This window comes from Hypanus sabinus, chromosome 6 (genome assembly GCF_030144855.1).
Source record: "Hypanus sabinus isolate sHypSab1 chromosome 6, sHypSab1.hap1, whole genome shotgun sequence".
NCBI classification, from domain to species: Eukaryota; Metazoa; Chordata; class Chondrichthyes; order Myliobatiformes; family Dasyatidae; genus Hypanus; species Hypanus sabinus.
Genome location: NC_082711.1, coordinates 97,744,596 through 97,767,323, shown reverse-complemented (window position 1 = coordinate 97,767,323; position 22,728 = coordinate 97,744,596). Strand labels below are relative to the sequence as shown.

The 22,728-nt window shown below is 38.1% G+C and overlaps 1 protein-coding gene across 1 annotated transcript in view; it reads right to left on the bottom strand.

Moving 5' to 3' along the window:
- tspan13a (tetraspanin 13a) overlaps positions 1–22,728 on the bottom strand; it is a 50,024-nt gene that overhangs the window by 6,078 nt on the left and 21,218 nt on the right. Inside the window, exons 2-4 of the mRNA XM_059972661.1 lie at positions 13,742–13,909; positions 4,334–4,414; positions 1,919–2,032 (exon numbers count right to left, since the gene is read on the bottom strand). Coding sequence (XP_059828644.1) covers positions 1,919–2,032; positions 4,334–4,414; positions 13,742–13,909 — 363 coding nt within the window. The remainder of the gene's footprint in view (positions 1–1,918; positions 2,033–4,333; positions 4,415–13,741; positions 13,910–22,728) is intronic.

Here is a 22,728-nt window from a genome sequence, read left to right as displayed (position 1 = left end):
TAAAGGTTAAGACCCTTTGAAGAATCAGAAACCAAGTTATTTGCTGTAATTAACAGTGAAAAATTTATCTCGTATTTCTTAAAACCTCAAGAGACGATAGTTAACTTTGGAATCAGGCAAGATCTCTTAAGAACATAAGAAATTAATACATGTTCACATAACATTGGAATCAGTAAAACTGCAAAACACTGGAGGACACATTCAGACCAGTTTGTTGTTTCTATGCATGCTCTTAAATTAAACATAACCAGCCCATTAACACCACCCCCACCACATGAAAACATATTGGCACAGAAATAAAGGCCTTTATGCACAATTGTCTTCAATTTGCAGTGAGCACTGACCATTTAGAAGTCTCCATCACATTTCCTTTCACTTGGTGCTTGTTTACAAAACCTCAACATAAACATTTAGACATCTAGCTTAAAGTAGATATCAAGGTTTGGTCATTTTTATCAGCTAGGTGAAGCTTCATTGGATCAAGGCCCTTTCCCATTTCCTGTGAGTGATTGCTATTTAGCCATTACGAGGGAAATAACAGCTTTGTCTCTTAGTTATTTGATCAACAGAGTCTTGCCTTCAACCTGAGTGAAATGGTACCTACAAGATGTGGGAACCCAGAGGGTCATTTCCATGTTGTATGGCTTTATGACTAAGATACTGCATTGCAACTGTATTCCATACCTGTTGTTACAGTAAATACAAATCCAGGCAAATATTATTTGAGAATGTCCATTCTAACTATAACTCGCCTCAGGGCCAGCTGGAGGCTTGAAACTGACCTCTGGTGAAGATGCAAGGGCCTCTGGTTTTATTGACTAAGACACTTGCTTGGAAAACTTATTGGGGTAAACAAAACAAAGCCTCAGAGAAACAGAAAACCTACAGCACAAGACAGGCCCTTTGGCCCACAAAGTTGTGCCGAATCTGTCCCTACCTCAGAAATTACTAGGCTTACCTATAGCCCTCCATTTTTCTAAGCATGTACCTATCCAAAAGTTTCTTAAAAGACCCTATCGTATCCACCTCCACCACCGTTGCCAGCAGCCCACTCCATTCACTCACCACTCTCTGAGTAAAAAACTCACCCCTGACATCTCCTCTGTACCTACTCCCCAGCACCTTAAACCTGTGTCCTCTTGTGGCAACCATTTCAGCCCTGGGAAAAAGCCTCTGGCTATCCACATGATCAATGCTTCTCATCATCTTATACACTCATCCTCTGTCGCTCCAAGGAGAAAAAGCCAAATTCACTCAACCTATTCTCATAAGGCATGCTCCCCAATCCAGGCAACATCCTTGTAAATCTCCTCTGCACCCTTAATATGTCTTCCACATCTTTCCTGTAGTGATCCATGTTTCAGAAATTTTTAATAAGCTGTTCAACCACAGAATTAAATGATGTATTTGCAGTCATCAACATTTCACAGGCACCACTGTCTAGTTTCCTATTCAGAGAGTTCAGAATGACAAAAAAACAAATTGAAATTTGGTCTTTACCTGTACTTTAAATTTCAGCTGTTTATCTTAATACTATTCCTGTTGAGTATGAAACTAGGCTGTGTGCCATGGCAAATTGTAAGTATTATATACCCCGAGAGAAACAAATTGCAGGAGTTTAGTAGGACAGCTTCTCACTGAGTTTAACTACATTTACAACCATAGTGAAGGTGGCAAGGAGGAATCTTGGAACGGCGTCCCAAGAAGGTGGTTTATTAGTTTAGGATATTGAGAGACCTGTTTCTGATTTCTGCCATTACAATCATTGTGCTGCCCAGCTATATAGAGCAAAACTGAGTTCTATGCTGAATTGATCTAGATTAAAAAAACCAAAGATTAATTTGATGGATTTAAATTAATTTTTTGATAGTACATATGAAGGGAGTGGTATTTTACTTCCAGCATTTTATACACTTACAGCTTTGCAGGTTTCATTTTTGTTCACTTCATTAAATCCACAGCAATTTAGATAGCCCTCCACATCTCCTCTGGTTTCTACCGATTTGTTCCATCCCACTTCCAGAAAATGATTCTGAAAGCAAAAAAAAGTTACTTTGCTGTCAAATCATTGGGATAGAAGCCAGTGTTTGTAAGATGCATCACTCACAACATCACTAAAAATTAACAACATTTTAAAACAGACGTAATGTTTCAACTTAATTGTCACATCCAAAAGACAATACCCATGTTAGTTTGTTTTGATCTTAACCTGATGTATCTAAGCAAACTAAAAAGGGCTAACATTATATGAAAGAGACTGATGATCAAAAAATAGATTCAGCTTGTAGATGACATGAAGTCATGTTAGGGTTATCAATAGGCCAGGTTTGAAAATCAAGGGACATCTGTTGGAAATCTAATAACAGGCTTAGATAAGAAATGAAACCTGTTTAGCATCACAGGAACTACTCTGGAAATAGCCCAATAAAAATTGGCAGAGGTCCGTAACAGCTCTAGAATTCAGTGTGCAGCACTGTTCTCTCAGAACAGCAGTGAAGACTAATGAAACACAAACCACTGAAGAGCATTAAAATCTAAAGCAGCAATCAGAGAAGGGTGAAAGCTAAACTTTTGGGATCGATATAGGAGAGTTAGATGATCCAAAGAATTACGGACAGGATTCTTAGGTACATACTAGATCCTGATTGTTATGATCGTGAGTGTGGGTGTTGAAAGCAAAGAGAGCATTTATTACTCATTCCTAGTGCCTCCTCTTGAACTGCTTCCATAGGAACATACAAATTAAGCACAGAATTCAGCCACTTGCCCCTCAAGCCTGCTTCACCATTCAGTATGATCATGGTTGATCTGATCGTAATCCCAATGTATTTTTACTAACTCAGTGACTTCTTGCCCTTCTGTTTAACAACGTCTTTAAAATATGCAAAGGCATGCTTTGAGGAAAAGATTGCCAAAGACTCACCATCCTCAGAAATAAAGTCTTAAATAAACTATTTTTTTATTTAAAAACAACAATAACCTTGACTCTCTCAAGGGAGAACTTCCTATCCATATTCACCCTTTTATGATTGCTGAAAACTTACACAAGTCAATTAATTGGACTCTCACATTTACAAAGTCCAGAGATGAGACATCCTGGCCCCTAGCAGAAAGGGTGCAGAGGGGGGTTATGTGAGAAACCACTGATAACACACTGCTGACACCTAGTTAATGCATTGATAAGTAAATTGTTAAACATTGATAAAGGTGTATAACCTTGGTTTAATACATGATAAGTACATTGTTGCATTATGGAGGGATTGTGTACATAGAAGACCTTCAACATAGTTCTTGTAATTATCTTAACCCTGGACAAAATTCATCTTCCCCCTCCCCACCCCCATTGTGTGTTAAGTTAGTATGTTGTATAGCTTACTTGAGGACAAGAGCAAATTTCATTCTCTATCTCAAATTTTTGGTAGCAATTTGTTACTGGTTATATACAAAAATAAGTGACGTTGTGATGCTACCACATGATATATGTCACTTTAAAGAATTAAAAACAACAAACTTTACTTGCATCTCTTGGTTCTGTAATTTTCTTTTGAATTAGTTTAATGTTTTGGACTGTGGGATAAAGGGAAGGAGGAGGGGCACCTGGAGGATGTGACAGGCAGATGAGGAGACAAGCTAAAAGAGGGGGCTAGAGTGGGGAGTGGAAAAGAAAAAATACCAGTTTTCACTTAACTACAGTGAAACTCCATTAATCTATCTGACACCATATATAGCGGCAATGAAGTAGCAGATTTTAAGGACCACTGGATGTTACTCTAAGAAATATAGCATTCTATTTTTTTAATCTCACCACGCTGGAAAACGTACTGCAGGGATGTATATATTTTTGTGAATCTAGTGAATTTAAAAAGAGTAGGAAACTGTGTGATGAGCATAAAGGATCAAAACAAGCCCCCCCCCCCCCCAAGTCTGGACCCTGCTACAAACACAGCCTACACTCCAGGTCCCAGCTCCATACCCTGTTCAGACTCTGGACCCAGAGTTGTCGATTTGGATTTAAAGGAGCCAGATGTTGAACTATCAGAATTTCCAAACAGTCAAAAACCTTTAGGAGTCTGAATTTAAATTCCCCAGCTCACACGGCAAGATTTCAATCCCCAACTCGGATCAATAATCCAAACACTTGCATTCCCAACATGGTGCAGGCCTCCACCTTTCGGGATCTAAGGAAAATTAGCACTTAACACCACCATAAAACATGTTATTAAATCCAATGCATAGATACATAAAAAGGTTAGATTAAAACAATATAAAAGAGAACTTAAAGATCTTTTCTGAACTTGTGAAATGAAGAAAAAAGATCAATGAATTTCCTCACCTGTTGATTCTCATTGAGTGCGAGGCTTGCACAGGAGATAGAGAACTGAACTACAAACACCAAGAACAGAATGATCATATACTAATAGGCAGCAGTCAAGGAAAAAAATGTTATGCTCACCTTCTGATATTCATAGTGCAGTAATATACATACTTTATCAAACTACCATTCCAATTCTTTCCACTACTCTTTCTGCTCCAAGATTAAAAATATAGTATCCAACCTTCTTTGGGCAACTTTGTTTTTAAATAAAGAGAACAAAGCAGTCAAACTCTTGTTACTGCATCAGGCAAATAAGTAAAACTGAAATCTTAACCTTTGCATCTTTTAAGGCTATTGGATCATTTAATCGAAGTGTGATGATAGCATGAGGGAGTGTGAAATAGCAAATAGTTACAAAATATGCATTCGGAAAAGAAAAACAATCAAGGATATACATTATAAATGGGATGTTACAGAGATTTGTACAGAATGCACACACAGAGGAGTCAAACAGTAGGATGATTATGAAGACATTTTGGACTCTAGCCTTTTTTAGTTGAAGCTTGGAATACAAGGAATAGGGAGGCCATACTAGAACCATATGAAATACAGGCAGTCCCCGGGTTACGACAAGATTGGTTCCTAAGTCTGTCCTTAAGTCGGAACAGATACATCCAGTCTTATTTAGCATCAGTTAGTCAAATGTTTTGTCTTAGTATATAATATATATTCTACCTTTCTATGAATATAAAACACTTAAGAAACACTTCCAAATATACTAAAACATGTTAAACATAGTAATACAGTACATAATAATACAGTAATAATATAAGTAACTACGAGCTTGTGTCGATTAATATCGACTTGTTTCTGGGCTTTGTAGTTTGGGTGGGATTTTTTATCTTCTCCCCCCCCCCCCATTGTGGAAACCCAGAGCATACGCCAATTATTTTTGTTGTTGTTCATCTCCGCCATTTTCAACTACCCTATCCTGACGTGCGTCTAACTATTATTTTTAGATACAAAGTTCCATGATGATATCTAAACAGCTAAATGTTTTAACTTGGAATGTTCGCGGTTGGAATCATCCTATTAAGCATAAGAAAATATTTAAAGTTATTAACCGATTCCAGCCCGATATAATCTTTGCTCAAGAGACGCATATCAGGTTATGCGATAAAAATCGATTTTTTTAATTTTGGAAGGGTCCTCAGTTTCACACAAATTCCCAGAGTAAAACTAGAGGTGTTTCTATTTTTATTGATTCCAATATTCCTTTTAATCAGGAGGATATTATAGCTGATATTAATGGTAGATTTTTGATTGTTAAGGGAATGATTTGTAATAGGAAAACGGCTTTGGTTAATATTTATGGACCAAATGTTGATGATCCTTCATTTTTTAAAACTGTTTTTGCTCTATTACCCGATTTAAATAAATATATGTTATTAATGGGTGGTGATCTTAATACTTGTCTAAATCCTTTAATGGATAAGACATCATCCAAATATCAACTTCCTAATCGTTCTGCATCACATTAATTCCTTTTTAATTGATTATGGTTTAATTGAGGTCTGGAGGCATATGCACCCTGGTGATAGAGAATACTCCTTTTTTCACATGTTCATAATAAATATTCAAGAATCAACTATTTTATAGTTGACCCTCGACTTTTATTCAATGTTCAGAAATGTGAGTATGATGCAATTGCTATTTCTGATCATGCTCCTTTAAACTTAATATTTGAACTGGAAGATGTTGTTTCTACCAGATCATTTTGGCGTTTTCCAGAACATTACAAAGTTCGGAATTTGCTGAGTTTATCAAAGCTCAGATAAAAGAGTTTTTTTTCTCTTTAGTAATATGGGAAACGTCTCTAAGTTAGTAATTTGGCATACATTAAAAGCTTAGCTACGCGGTCAAATTATTTCGTATATAGCTAAACTGAACAAATAAACAAGATTGGAATTAGATAAAATCTCTAAACAAATTAAAGAATTAGATAACATCAATGCAATATCTTCAAATGTTGTTTCATTTAAAAGAAGAGTAGAATTACAATCACAGTATAATTTATTACTAACATATCCTATTGAAGGATATTATTGGGCTGTGAATATTAGACAATTATGTTTTTGGTTATATTGGCTCAATAAGAACCAAAAACCATTATGAGTTGATTTGGAATTAAAAGCTGTTAAACAATTTCATTTAACTTCAATTTTAGGAGCTCCATTACCTTTACAGCTCTCTAAAATTCCAAATTTAAATCTCTATCTGGTTATTAAGCAATCCCTATGGGTTTGGGTTCAGTTTCGTAATTTTTAAAATTTTAAACAATTTAAGTTATCTAGTTTTTTTTTATATCGAAACTTTTCATTTAAACCTTCAACAACTGACCCCATTTTTCTTCTATGGAAAAATAAAGGAATTCATTCTTTTACAGATTTATTTTGTGATGGTCGATTGATGACTTTTGAGGAGATAATTAACAAATATTCTCTTGTTCATACACATTTTTGCAATATTTTTAGGTTAGACATTTTTTACAACAATATTTACCTAAGTTTCCATATTTACAAGAATCTGATTTGTTGGATACCATTTTGAAACTGAATCCCTTAGTGAAAGGTTCCATTAGTAGAATTTATCATTTATTTTTGCTACAAAAAGAGAACCTATCACTAAAGATTAAACAAGATTGGGAGAGAGAACTTAATATGACCTTTGTTAATGAAGATTGGCTTCGAGTTTTGAAAAAAGTAAATTCTTCTTCTGTATGTGCCAACCATTCTTTAATTCAATTTAAAATCGTACACCAATATTACTTAACAAAGGAGAGACTATCTAAAATATTTCCTAGTATAGATAACTATTGTGACAGATGTAAAACTGAAGTAGCTACTTTGTCACATATGTTCTGGTCATGTTCTGCATTAAAATCGTACTGGAAATCTTTATTTTCTACAATCTCCAAAGCTTTGAAAATTAATTTACAACCTAATAGATTGACTATTCTATTTGGAATAGTTCCACATCATATTCAGGGTATCTCATTTTCAGATCAACATGTAATCGCATTTGTTACACTACTGGCAAGAAGGGCTATCTTATTAAAATGGAAAGATATTTCTTTTCCTACATTAATTGAATGGTTTTCTCAAGTGATGGTATGTCTTAGCTTGGAAAAAATTAGTAGAACTTCTGATCCTCGATTTGATTTTGAGAAAGGATGGGTTTCTTTTGCCAAATATCATCATTTAATTTGAATTAAGTTATATGGCATCCTTCCAATTTTATTTTATTTTATAAATATGAAATAGCGGTTGATGACTTTTCTATATATATATTTAGATGATGGTCAAACGTATTGCTCTGAAGGTTGATTCTTAATGGGTTTTTTTTTTCTAGTTAGATGGGGTTCTTTTTTTTTCCTTCTTTTTCCCTATATATATTTTTTTTCCATTTTTATATTTTAAGATAAGTTTTTTCTTCAGCTTTATTAATTGTATACATATTAATCTGTTGAAGTTTTGTATCATTTTATAGCTGTTGAAGTTTATATATCAATAAAAAGATTCTAAAAATGAAAATAATATAAGTAACTACATACGCTTCCATCGATATCTTGCATACCAGAAAGGGGATTCGTGAGGTACCATTATGATGGACCTGATGCTGGAGAGTCAGGGTTTGATTCTGCTGCTGGACAGGGTGGGGCTTACTACCAGAGTCAATTTCTTGAAGTAGGCATCAAGGGAGGCTTGTGCAGAGCTTTTCTTTTTATCGTCATAAATGCCTCATAGCAGCTGAGATCCCTGGTAACTGCACGGTAAACTTTGGGGAACCTCTCTGTATTAGGATCTTGCTCTTCTAACTTTGCCATCCCTGCTTCAATGAGACAAAAGGCTTCAGCTAACTCTTTCATCACAAACTTTTTTGGTTCCAGATTTCCTAGGTCCCAGTCTTCTTCTTCCTCAAATGCTATCATCTGCTGCTCTAATTCCATAAGGTCCTCCTTCATCCCTCAGCATTCTCCTTCCTCGAGCCGATGAACCGCTGAAGCCTCACAATGTTTTCATGAGCGTCACAATATAGTGTGTGCGTTCGTTATTACAAACTGTTGTACTTAACTCAAATTTTCCATGTAATAGGCTTTATGGCAGTCCGTATGTAAGTATGAGTTGTACATAAGTCAGACATTTGTAACCCGGGGACTGCCTGTACTAAACAGACATTGTTACAGCACAACATGCAATTTAGCACAGTAAAGGGCAATATGCCAGCACAACATAGGGTGCAAAGATGACTCATAATAATTTTGCCAGGGTGCAATAATAATTGATGACAAGTCGAAGCAGATGATGCTTTATTCCCTTTAGGAAGAAAGGAGACTGAACAGTTTTAATAAATACAAGAAAAATTGTTAAGAGGCCCAGTCACAATGAGCAGAAAGGATTTACTTTCTGAAGAAAATGAAACAGCACTTTGGTGATACAAGGATTGGAGGGTTTAGAAGTAGTGTTTAAAAATCAAAACATAATGAATGATAAAGTATGCCATTAAGGACAAATGGCTTGCATTTCTCCTGCTTCTATGCCAATGCATGTGACACCCTAAGTGGGGGGGTGACCCCACTGCTGCTGACTGCACTGTAAACCTCCCTCCCAACTCATCTTTGAGTTCTTCCTTCAATCCGGCACCCTCCTCTCCCTATCCATCACCCTCCCCTCCGTCATTCTCCCTTTGATAATACCAACCTGAAACTTCCGTCTCATTACCATCTTCTGCTCCAGTTGTTTCTTACCCATCCTCTCTGACCTCAGCATGGGCCTTGCATTCACATCCCTGTGAAGAATTCAGGACCTACCATGACGGTGAGAACCTCTCCCATTGTTTCCATGCTTATTTCCTTGGCAGGGAGTCCTTTAAACCATTTCCCCCCCCCCCATCCTGCAAAACAAAAAGATTACCTTTTCTCTTGTTTCTGACACCCCACTTCCTCCTGGATATCTCTCGTCTGGATTATTACCCTCTCAGCCAGTCCTATCCTTGATCATGACGCCATCAACAACCATCAGACAACTTCTTTCACATCACTATAGATCTCTTAATTTCAGGAGATCTCCTCCCCCAACCCCCCATAGCTACCAGCTTGATATAAATGAACAGTATGGGCTGGGGAATTATCTCCCATCCAAGATGCAAGAAGAAACAGAACTGACCTGGCAGGCCCTGTACTTCTGCATGCTCTTGCCCTACTGAACTCATCTCGTCATATGTCAACAATAAAGATAAAGAGAGATTTTGGAACATTGGCCTTCATAATCAAACCATGAGTACAGGAGTTGGGATGTTTTGTTGAAGTTGTGCAAGATGTTGATGACACCCAATTTGGAGTACCATGTGCAGTTCTGATCACCTACCTACAGGAAAGATATCAATACGATTGAAAGAATGTAGAAAAAATTTACTATGTTGCCAGGTCTTGAGGGCCTGAGTTATAGGGCAAGGTTGAATAGGTTTGGACTTTATTCTCTAGAACTTAGAAGAATGAGGGGAGATTTGATAGAGGTATATAAAATTATGAAGGATATAGATAGGGCAAATGCAAATTAGCATTTTCCACCAAGGCTGGGTGAAACTACAACTAGGGGACATGGGTTAAGGGTGAAAAATGAAATGTTTAAGGAGAACATGAAGGGGAATTTCTTAACTCAGAAGGTGGCGAGAGTGCAGAATGAGCTGCCAACAGAAGTGGTGGATGTGGGTTCAATTTCAAAATTTAACAGAAATTTGGATAAATACATTGATGGGAGGGGTTATGGAGATCAAGGAGACTAAGCAGATTAATGGTATAACATGATCTAGATGGGGTGAAGAACCTGTTTTTGTGCCACAGTGTCCTATCTTGTCCCTCTTCAACTAGTCTCATCCCACATATGCCCTGGATACCTTGCATGATTGCTTCCGTTTTCATGATTTCCAATTCTGTGGCCCCCACACCCTCATGTTCACCAGAGACGTTCAATCCCTTTGCAGTTCTACTCCCCATTAGGAAGGGCTTGGGCTCTTTACACTTCTCTATAATTTAAATCCAAACTATTCCCCTTTGCTAATGCTATGGGCTGCCTTGCAGAACAATTACTTACTTTGGAATACTTCTCTTTTGATTCAACTCACCTTCTTAAAACAAAATCAAAAGATGTTGTCTTACACAGTCATATACTGTTGGCCCTACTTACGCCTACATTTCATTGGAGATGTGGAGCTATCTTTGTTCCAATCCTAGTCTAAGACCATAAGACATAGGAGCAGAATTAAGCCATTTGGCTAATTGGATCATCTCCACCATTCTATCATGGTTGACTTATAATCCATCACAACACCATTCTCCTGCCTTCTTCCTACAACCTTTGATGCCCTAATTAATCCAAGAACCTATCACCCTCCATTTTAAAGATACCCAATTATTTGGTCTCCACAGCCACCTGTGGCGAGGATTCCAACAAATTCACCACACCTTGGCTAGAGAGATTCATCCTCATCTCTGTTCTAGAGGATGTTCTTCTATTTTAAGGCTGTGCTTTCTGGTCCAAGACTCCCCAGCTACAGGAATCATCCCCACAACCACTCTATCTAGGCCTTTCAATGTTTAACAGATCTCAATGAGATCCCCTCATTCTTCTAAACTCCAGCGATTACAGGCCCAGAGCCACTAAATGCTCTTCATAGATAACCTTTTCATTCTCCAGATTATTCTCATGTACCTCTGTATCCTCCCCAATGCCATCCTATCCTTTCTTAGATAACTGGTCCAAAACTGCTCACAATACTCCAAGAGCACTCTGACCAATGCCTTATAAAGCCTCAGCGTTACATCCTTGGTTTTCTATTATAGTCCTCTTGAAATGAATGCTAACATTGCATTTACCTTCCTTGCCACTGACTCAACCTGCAAGTTAATCTTTAGGAATATTGCACAAGGGCTCCTAAATCCCTTTGCACCTCGGATTTCTGAATTTTCTACCCATTTAGAAAATAATCTTATGCGTTTATTCCTTCTACCAAACCACATGACCATACACTTCCCCCCACCATATTCCATCTGCCACCTCTTTGCCCATTCTCCTAATTTGTCCTTCTATAGACTCCCTGCTTCTTCAGTACTACTTGCCCCTTTGTATTGTCTGCAAACTTTGCCACAAAGCCATCAATTCCATCATCCAGATCACTGACATATAACATGAAAAGAAGTGGTCCCAACACAGACCCCTGCAGAAAACCACCAGTCAACAGCAGCCAAATTTATTCCCAATCTTTGCCTCTTGCTGGTCAGCCAATCTTCTATACATGATAGTATCTTTCCTGTAATACCATGGGCTCTTACCATGTTCAGCAGCGTTGTGTGGCACTTTGTCAAAGGCCTTTTGAAAATCTAAGAGGAAAAAGAACTCTGACTCTCCTTTATTTTCCCAATTGTTATTTCCTCAAAGAATTCCAACAGACTTCTCCACAAGATTTCTCCTTAAAGAAACCATGCTGTCCCTGGCCTATTTTTAATCATGTGCTTTCAAGTACCCCAAAACCTCATACTTAATAGATTCCAACATTTTCCCAACCACTGAAGACAGGCTTATAATTTCCTTTCTTGTGCCTCCCTCCTTTCTTAAAGAGTGGAATGACATTTGCAAATTTCCAGTCCAATAGAGCCCCTTCAGAATTTAATGATGCTTGAAAGATCACTCCAATGCCCCCACAAGCTCTTTCAGAATGGGGTGTAGGCCATCTGGTCCAGGTGACTTATCTAACTTCAGACCTTTCAGCTTTCCAAGCACCTTCTTATTAATAGTAACTACAATCACTTCTGCCCCCAACACACTCGAATTTCTGCTAGTGTCTTTCACAGTGTTCTTCTGTCATTTCTTTGTTCTCCCCCCCATCTCCCATTACTACCTCTCCATCATCATTTTCCAGCAGTCCAATATCTATCCTCTCCTCTATTTTACACTTTATATTTCTGAAATATACCTTTGGTATCTTCTTTTATATAATTGACTTACAGTACTTTCATATTTAATCTTTTCTCTCCTTTTGGCTGTTTAGTTGCCTTCTGTTGCTTTTGAAAGACTTGCCAAACTTCTAACTTCTCACTAATTTTTGCCCTATTATATGCCGTCTTTTGCTTTTATACCGCCTTTGACTTCCCTTGTCAGCCATGGTTGCCTCATCCTCCCTTTAGAATACCCCTTCATCTTAGCGACGTATTTGTCATGCACCCCCCGAATTGCTCTAGAAACTCCAGCCACTGCTGATCTCCTATCATTCCTGCTAGTGTCCCCTTCCAATCAATTTTAACCAGCTTATCTCTCATGCCTCAATCATTTCATTTACTCTATTGTAATACTGATACATCTGACTTTAGCTCAAACTGCAAAGCAAATTCTATTATATTGCAATCACTGCCTCCCAAGGGCTCCTTCAACTGAAGCTCCACAAGGTTTACCTTAAGCTTTACACCAGGTTCTAGTATCTGCAGTCTTTTAGTGTATGTCTTCAACTATTTCCCATATTGGAAATATTTTTGATACAGACAATTGAACATTAGGAACACGGGGGGTGGGGGGGGGGGAGCTGCAAATGCCAACATATGCTCAGGGCAAGAAATATGCCTTTATCAAAGGAGCATCTATTAAGTCTTTTTTGTCATTTCCACAGCATTATGATGGATAATGACAGGAATTTGATTGTAACCATACAAACACCAAGTGTTTATGTTGTTGTTTTCTAAAACACCAAGATTATCACATCAATCTTAGCTGGAGACATGAATTCATGTTCCAAAGAAATCAATTCTTGACCTGCTCCAGGCCTTAGCACCTTCCAGTGCCTCCCTGGCTTATAGACATTAGACATTTGAAAGACTAGAGGGATGGATGGACAGACTTGGAAGGGAATGGATCTATTGGCTGCTGACAAGCTGCAGGCATCTCTGCTAGCTGTAAACATTTCACTTCCACAGGCCTGCTTTCTTCACACGTCACCTCCATGGAGCCCTCCACCCCACCTCCCACAGACTGCCAATAGTCACAACAACCAGAGACTGGGAGCACCCTGTAGACTCACCGAGTCAGCAAGGCTGCCTCTTCTTGCTTCCTCTAATACCGTTTGCTCTGTAATCCCCTCCCACACAATGTTTCTGTTTATTTCCAGTTTATTTTTCAGATTGCAATCAGTTCTCAAGAATGGAACACAAAGACTGTATGCTACCCAGTAAATTTTTTCCCTCCTCCCCTCATTTTTGCTTAAATATATTTTGTACGCAGGCATAAATGTTAGCAGATTACTAGCGGAAGATAAATAAAAAGGCACAGCATACTCACAAATTAAAATATTTAGTTAATATTATTCTGTTTAAAAGGATACAAAAAACAGCAACACTTGGTGGTGTTTAATTGCTCCCAGCAGTCCAATCAAAGCAATAAGAAAGAGAAAGATTCCCACGCCAATCACTCCAGCAACGACAGAGAAGCTCGTAACGAGTCCAAAGGTTTTACCCCATGCTGCAATTCCAATCAGCAGCAGACTGACCAGCTGTGAAAAGAGGTATAAATTTACAGTTACAGGCACTCATCTTATGGTTATACAATACACTAAAAAAATGTTACCACTTAGAACCAGGTGTTAATAAAAGCTGCCTTAACCCCTTTGTTTCTGAACTCACAATTATCTTGCCTTGAAGTATTTATCCAACTTTTTCCCCCCAAGGGAATGCCAAGCAATTTTTTTTATATCAAAAAAATTTTAATTGACAAGACCTCCAAAATAGAGTCTTCAAAATTAATTTAACAATTTCAAGGATCTCTACCGAATTTCAACACTAAACGGCAGCAAATGTTACACTGAAACCCTATCCTATCACTCTCCATTGATCAGATTTCTAAATGTAAAATGAACCCACGAATATTTCCTCAGTATTCTCCCCTTCATTTTGTGCTAATTGTTTATTATACTTCTCATTGTCTTTTATAGTTTTATTATTATGTATTGCAAAGTACTGCTGCCACAAAGCAACAAATTTCATGACATATGCTGGCAATACTAAACCAGGTTCTGATTGAATGTTACTAGTCATCCAGAAGGTTTTATTCTGCATTCACTAATTCATCATAAATTTTATATTTGCATCTTCTGTCTTCAGTTCAAGAATATACACAATTTAACTCAATTACATTCAGTGACCACTTTCTGTTTATTTCTGCATTCTAGTAATCTCAAACTTTCCACTTTTTGTCATCAAATTGAGGTTATGCGTAATTACTTATAGCTAAAGGGAGATGCACATCAAAAGGTACTGCTCAAGCAGCACAATTCATCCCAAAATAAGGTTCTCATCTTCCATCTATAGGACCCTTTTATTTTTCAGATAACTGAGACAAAGTGAACCTTTTCAGATCACAAAATACATAAGCACAGATAATTTACTATGTGGTCTTTAATGAAACCGAAACAAGCTTATGAATGATCAGTCTTAGATCTGTGTTGGGTGTCCTTGATTAATCCATTTCCAAACCATTACAAACTAAGGACTTGTGTTGTTAAGTCACAGCAAACTGAGTGACAAGAGCAAAGTTCAAGTCAATGACACCACCCAGTTACTTTTCCTTTTACAAAGACTTCCTATGTGCATCAATGGTGAAGTGCAACTTTGTGGTTTCTAAAGCAATTTAAAAGGTGAAAGGTATTTGCTAGCAAATCCTCCCTCAAGATTTCAAAAGGGAGTAATTGAAAACTGGCTCCAGATTAGTATTGTCTAAAAGAAACAATTTTTTTGCTTGTTGGTCTTCCAGTAGTTATTCAAACGCATTTTATAAATATAATATGAATGAAGCAGAAGTCAAAATGTTAAAAGAAAAATAAACTTAATTTTAGAATAACCACATTCTTTTCTTGAACACCATTTGTAGCAGCTACGCTCTGGCATTGCCAAGTGAGGTCATTGTTATTTTGTTTGCTACAAGAGATGAAGTACAAAAGGTACCACGCAACACGATTGTTTATTCATCCAAAAACAGAGCTCAGAAAACAATGGGATGCAGAGTACTATTCTGTAACTTGCCAAGCTTTATCACGCACTATTACTCATGCCCTTAGTTTTGGCATACATCATTTACTTAGAAATGTCATCCAGGCAGTTTATTACTGTAGAAATCTAATAAAGCATCATCTGAAATTATTGTTGATATACTGCATGTAAACTATTCTATTTTGCAATTGCCTTTTCAAACAAAGTATGGGTTAAGCTGTCATTACATCATTTTCTACAATCAGGTAGAGGAAGGAAATGACAGGGAAAAGGGCAAATAAAGCATTGTGTGCAGACTTATGACTGGAGGAGATAGAGTGGGCACATTATAAACAAGAGATTCTGCAGATGCTGGAAACCCAGAGTTCACACACATGATCAGGCAGCATCCAAGGAAGAGAATGCGCAGATGATACTTCATACTGAGACCCTTCCTCAGGGCAGTATTAGCATTCATTTGTATGAAATTTGTTGCCTTAACTATATTCACAAAGCGGGAGATAAAGAGCTTTTAACAGGAACCTCAACAAATAAAAAATGCCATTAACCATTCACTATGGGGATTGGGCACTGCTAACAAGGCCCATCGTTACTACCCATTCCCAAGTGTCTTCAAGAAAGTGGTTGTGAGACTTGTTCATAAACTGCTGCAGTCATTTTGATTAAGGTAATCTGCTGTGGAGGGAGTTCCAGATTTCTCACCAATTAAAGGAATGGTGAATTATTTCCAAGTCAGGATAGTGCAAAGCTTGTAGGCCTTGGAGTTCCTGTACTTCTGCTGCCCCTACCCTTATTGGTGCTTGAGGTATGGGTTTGAAAACTACCGAGATGAAAGACAGTGAGTTACTGCAGTTAATTTTGTAAACTATAAAATGCAGCTACAGTACACTGCTTGAGGTATGGGTTTAAAAACTACGGAGATGGAAGACAGTGAGTTACTGCAGTGGATTTTGTAGACTAAAATGCAGCCGCAGTACACTGTGGAATAAAAAAAGTTCACGTTAGCCAAGTAGATTATTTTATACTGGATGTTATTGACCTACTTGAGTTGTTATAGTTGCACTCACTCAAATAAATTGAGTGTATTCTAATCATACTCCTGATTTATGCCCAGCAGATGCTGAAAAGGCCATGGAGTCTCTCACCACCATATGATACTCTGCTCTGACCTCTTTTAATAATCATAGTACTTATGCAGTTAGTCCAGTTGATTTCTTGCAGGATATTGATGGTCAAAGACTATTAAGTGCTCATGATAAGTTTATTTCAAGTTGGAAATAGTCCTTGCTCGTCACTTTTCATATTTGACAATGCCTGCTTGCTGTTTAGGCCTAGCTACAGGTAGTCAGGGACCAGTTCATTCATTGAAAGGTTGCAGTGGAATTAACATTGTGTTATTATTATTAAACATACCCTCCTCTAATATATATTTCAATAGCATTGATAAATCAGCGAAGGTGGATACACTGCAGAGCGTGAAAAGGAGATTTACCAGACTGAGATAGAGCAATTCAAGTCCGAGGAAAGGCCCATTGGCTGGGTTTGCATTCTTTGAAAAAGAAATCAGAAGGAGAACTTAACTAAGCATAACAACATTATGAGATACACAGACAGGGTAAATAGAAACAATTTTCTTTTCTTAATAGAGATCCCTATGACCAGAGGGGCATATGTTTAAATTAAGGTAGGGGATTTAATATTTCTTTTAATTCTTTCTAGTGTGTGAATGAAATTTGGAATCCATTGTCTGAGGAAGTGGAGGAGCTATGTACTCCAAGCACTTTCAAATGTTGTGTGATGAACACTTGAAACACCAACGTTTAGTTAAGTGCCATGGTGCAATGGTTGGGTTCAGGGCTCCTGCAACCATCTCCCTTGTGTGAGTTAGGACTCCAGTCATTGGAGACATTTCCCCTGATGCCCAATAACTTAAATTTTACTGATAACACTAATCAATGGGGACGTTTGCCTGAATTTGCTGAATTGGATTGGCCTTCTCTTTGAAATGGAAATGTTAGAACTGTACAATCTTCCCAATGTTGTCACCATTTGAAATAGGGAAGTGCCTGAAAGCACACACGTTTCAGTATAGCAGATAAAGGAGCCTGGCAAGTGAATTCTGCATCATGCAAATTAAGGCAGAAGACTTTGCTGCTGATGGAAAGAGAAGGGGACATAATAAGGGTGGAGTTTGAAGCGGCAAGACTATAAAGTGGAAGAAAAGTCACAAAGTTAAAACTGAGCATCAAGTGAAATCAACAAATTTTCCTACTACATATTAATTTTTTTCTGTACTAGTTCAAAGTGCCAGTGCAAAAACATTACAGAATGTCAAGGAGTAAACTGAAGGAACTGATGACAGCCATTTTAAGTTTAAAAAGAGGCATGACTAGAAGTGTGTGGGATGTCTACGTGTGAGAAATACAATTTTCCTCCATACCACTCAACATGACAGCCACATGATGAGAACTGGATACTAGAGCAACAGACCTAACAGGAAATAGCACTAATAAGTGACTTCAAGCTGTGCCAAGCCACAGAGGTCACACTTGCTGGCACTTACATTCATTAAAATTAGGGCTCTCTAAACAATGCTGCGCAAAAATATTTGCAGAATGAAACAAAGTGAAAACTTCCTAGATTGAGCTCTGTTAGAAGACTATGTTAATTATATGACTTCTCACTTTTGTTTCTACTCATAGATAATTTTTTTTAAATGTGAAAGTAACTTGAAAAATTAATAAAATAGTTCAAATACAAAAAATACTGGAAACACTCAGCAAGACGAGCATTATCTGCAGAATGAGAAACTGGCTTCAAATTGCACACTCTGGACCCTTCAACAAATGTACTGTTGCTTCTAGAACAGGCATGGGCAAACTACGGCCCGGGGGCCATATGCGGCCCGTTAAGCTTTTTAATCCGGCCCGCAGAACTTGATGAAATTATATTAATAAACCTTGTTAACATTTTTTCCCCGCAATTCTGGCGTTTTCCCAATAGATGACGCACTCTACATACATTGACCTTTGTTGAGGTGCAGCGTATTACTCCACATTTGCACTTTACTCTTTGTTCAGCTCGACCTATTTGTGTGAACAGGCGTTCAGCGTCATGAACATCAACAAAGCCAGCCACAGATCCAAGTTAACTGACCAACACCTCAGATCCATCCTGAGAATCGCCACAACAAAACTAAATCCAGACTTTGATGCGCTGGCTAAAAAGGGAGACCAACAACACTGTTCCCACTGAAATTAAAAATAAGTTTCTTCGTTGTGTTATGTAAAAAATGCATTTGAAAATATTTTTTTCAATAAGCCTTACATGTTACATGTCATTTCTGTTAAGTGATGGACATGAGTAATGCGCAGGTGCACGTACGTTCTCAAAAAAAAATGCGCTCCAGATCAAATAACGCACTCCGCATACTGGCACTGGTCACTGTTCTGTCCTTGTGCTGGTCGTTGTTGAGTTTTGGCACAGGGGACAATTGAATAAGAAGGAGCAGGACAAGTAGACCTGCATCTCCTACCGTTTTTGAAATAAAGACAGTCAGGAGGAGAGTGATGATGATAATATCTTGAAGGATAACAGAATTTTCAGTGCTTTAAAATAATAACTGTTACTATTAAAAAAGCTGTATTTTATTCATTTAATTTTCAGTGTTTTAAAAGTCATTTCAATAAATAGCTAAATACCATGGGACTTCAAAGACAGATATTTTGTTGTAATGCATTTGTTCATTTTCAATTGAAATTAAAGCACGTTTTCTACATATCCCATGATATTTTATTTTCTCTTATGAGGTGTATTACCAAAACACTCCATCCATCTGCTCCTGGTCCAGCCCCCTGTCAAATTTTAGAACCCTTTGTGGCCCACATGTCAAAAAGTTTGCCCATCCCTGTTCTAGAACATTCTGCTTTTGTTCCAGACTTCCAACAGTGCATTTTCATCTACTAGTCACCACTTAATTTGCTAAGCAAAATGTTGCAAGTAATATTTCTCCAAAATATGTGAAGAGTGGAATTTTCTGCCCAATGAAGCAGTGGAGGCCATCTCAGTAAATACATTTATGACAAGGTTGGATAGATTTTGCATTGTATGGGAATTAAGAATTATGGGGGGGAAAGCAAGTAGGTGGAAATGAGTCCATGGCCAGATCAACCATCATCTTACTGAATGGCGGAGCAGACTCGACAGGCCAAATGGCCTACTCCAGCTCCTATTTCTCATATTTTTACATTCTTATGTAAAATGTACCAGTTTAGACACGTCAAAAATGTGATGCCACAAAGGTAGAAATGTGTTGTGTTCAAATAAAAATTCAATTGTTAGAATGAAGGCCTATCACAGTCTTACTAGTTTATTTCCAAAACATCAGCTGATATTATTAGATCTTCTTTGAAAGAACCTGTTCTTTTCTGCTTTTTTGTAAAAGACACCTGGCATTTTCATTATTGTCTGCATCATGGAAACTAAAGGAGAGAAAGAATAATATTTCTGTTTAGAAACGTCATTAAATCTATTAACAGAAAGGTATCAAGATGTGATTTCATCCTACAAGCTCATTACTTATTGCAGACATTGACAGAAAGAAAAAAAAAATCAATCACAGGAGGGAGTTAATTGGTTAAAGCAACCAGGTGTTTAATGGAAGGTGGATGTTAACAAAATTCCATGATAGAAATAAACACAAATGCAAAATTCAATAAGATTATAAATAGAGGAAAACTACAATGGAAATAGAACAGACAGCACTGCAAACTGAAATGAGAGCTAGTTCTGCCTGTTAAAAGACGGCGCTCTGAACTACAGACAGCTAACTCTCCTCATCAACAGAACTGTGTTTCAAATGATAACCAACCATTGTATCTGTAGATGAATGCAATCAGCATGGATTTGGGAGCATCTCTTTGGCCACTGGAGGTGCGGGATATGAAGGACTTGATGATAACTTTCCCTCTGGCAATCAATAGGGAGATTCCTCTGCAGATACTACACTGTCATGAGTATATCATCTGACAGGTCCTCTAGCACCTTCCCCACTCTCCAGAGGTGAATGATGACATTTGCAAATTTGCAACTGAAGCTCTATGTTATGGAGTTTGAGGATTTAAATGTAGATATTGCCTGTTCAAGGCCTCCTTATTTATGAGATTCGATGCAGTCATGACTTCCTGTTAGTCAGGAAATGGCAGCCAGACTGGATGTCGAATGGAGTCAAGAATCCTGACGTTAGAACAGTTGTTTTGGTGATGTCTTCAAGTCTTCCTTCCAACGGCATTGACAGTCATACCCTCCCTGGTGAGTTTGCCCACTTTTGGCTTCCATGTGCATTCTATGTTCTCTCTATTCACCATCTATTTCTTCAGGCCACTAGGTTTTCTGCATGACTATCTGCTCTGCATGGCTTTCATTCACCTCACTAAAACCTTTCACTCTTTCCTCACATTTGGCTGTCCACTCAGATTTACTTTCACCTTGCATTTGCTCCAATACAGCTTGAAAGCCATGATCCAACTAATCTCATAAAGCCTAATGTGACACCAGGCTACATCACTTCCCTGACACTTGTAAATTAGACTTGCTATAATGTTGTGCCTCATCTCCACCAAACCTCTGGTGCTGGTGGAACTAATGAGGAACTATTCAGCCTGTGCCAACTACAGTCCAGAATCAAGGTTACCGGAACTTCAGTGGCAAGGTGTGTATTGTGCACAGTATGTGTAGTGAGGGTACGTGCACATGTGTGCGTGCATACACTGGGAGGGCAACTTCTACTACTGTCAACTGTTAACTAAAGCAAAACCAAGGGAGGATCTTACACTCAACATCTACAAGACCAAAATTCCTCTCCCAGCTCATGTCCACTTCCCATGGACAATAATGCTCATGGAAAACCATAAAATGCATGTACCAAGTCCTATATTTAGGCAGCCACCACTCCCTAGATGGGAAACATTGATGAAAGTACATCAGTCTTCAATGCAGCAGGCCTAACTGTTAGTCATTTGAGAGAAAAAAAAAGAACAGATGGAAGTTAAGACATTGGACCAGATACAAAACTCAACTTATTAAGTAGCAGTCATGTCTGATTGAGGTCTGAGCTACTTACAGCACATTTCTCCAGGAAATGGAAAATACCACAAATGCCATATCCTCATCCTGACAAATTACCAAAATCAGCATCAGTGACCTCTCTCAGCCCGACACTTCTTAACAGGTCTTAAAGCCCAATTACTCTCAGTCAGCTACACTGAAGTCAGACACACAAATGACATGACCTGAGCAGACTATCAAAACGGGCACTATGCTAAATTAAAAGATGGAAGGAGACTTCGAGGTGTACAAAGCTAGATTTGGGGCTGTACTCAGCAGATGGCATGAAACATCCCACTGAATCCTAAGAATTACTGGCCCATAATCACTCAAAGTAGCAAGATAGAATTTGGTACTGAAAATTTAATGCCATGCTCTGACAGTACACATAAACCCTGACTAAAGGAGGAGAAGCAACCCAACTCACAAACTATCCACTCTTCCCATCTGTGAAGAAGACTCAAGTTCTCACATTACCCAACTCAAAACCCACAAAACTAGATGACCTTAATCCTGAGGAATTGCCCTGGAAGAACCACCCATTATTATCTCTTTCCTCAGTAACAAATCCCATCAGTAAAAATGCTCTTTTGTAATGAAGGCTAAAAGTGTGAAGTTGCTAACATTACATTTAGAAGGTTGAATATTTCTGCACACTTTGCTCACACATGACTGTATGCTAAACACCTGAGTTACCACATTGCCAAGTTTGATGATAACACAACACTGGTGGGACCCCTCAGATGGTCTATGGAGAGGTGGAAGAGCTCAAGGCCTGGTGCGAGGCAAATAACCTCTTCCTTAATGTCTGCAAGACAAAGGAGATGGTTATCGACATTAGGAGAACTCACACCCTTCATTACATTGGTGGCATAACAGCAAAAACTGCTGACAGCTTCAAACTCCTGAGACTGCATACCTTACACAACCTCTCATGGTCCTAGAAAACATCCTACATAGTCAGGAAAGGTCACCCAAGCCTTTACTTTGAAGCTGCAGAGAGCTGGACTATGCACATCCATACTTAAGTCATTCTACAGATGTACATTAAAGAGCACCCTAAAATGTAGAAAAGTATGGAAACTGCACTGTGGCAGACAGGAAGGCTCTACAATGGGTAGTTAAAACATCCCTATGCAACACTGGCACCAGCCTACCTGCCATCAAGGATCTATATACAAAAAGGTGCCAAGAAACATCATGAAGGATCCCATCCACCCTG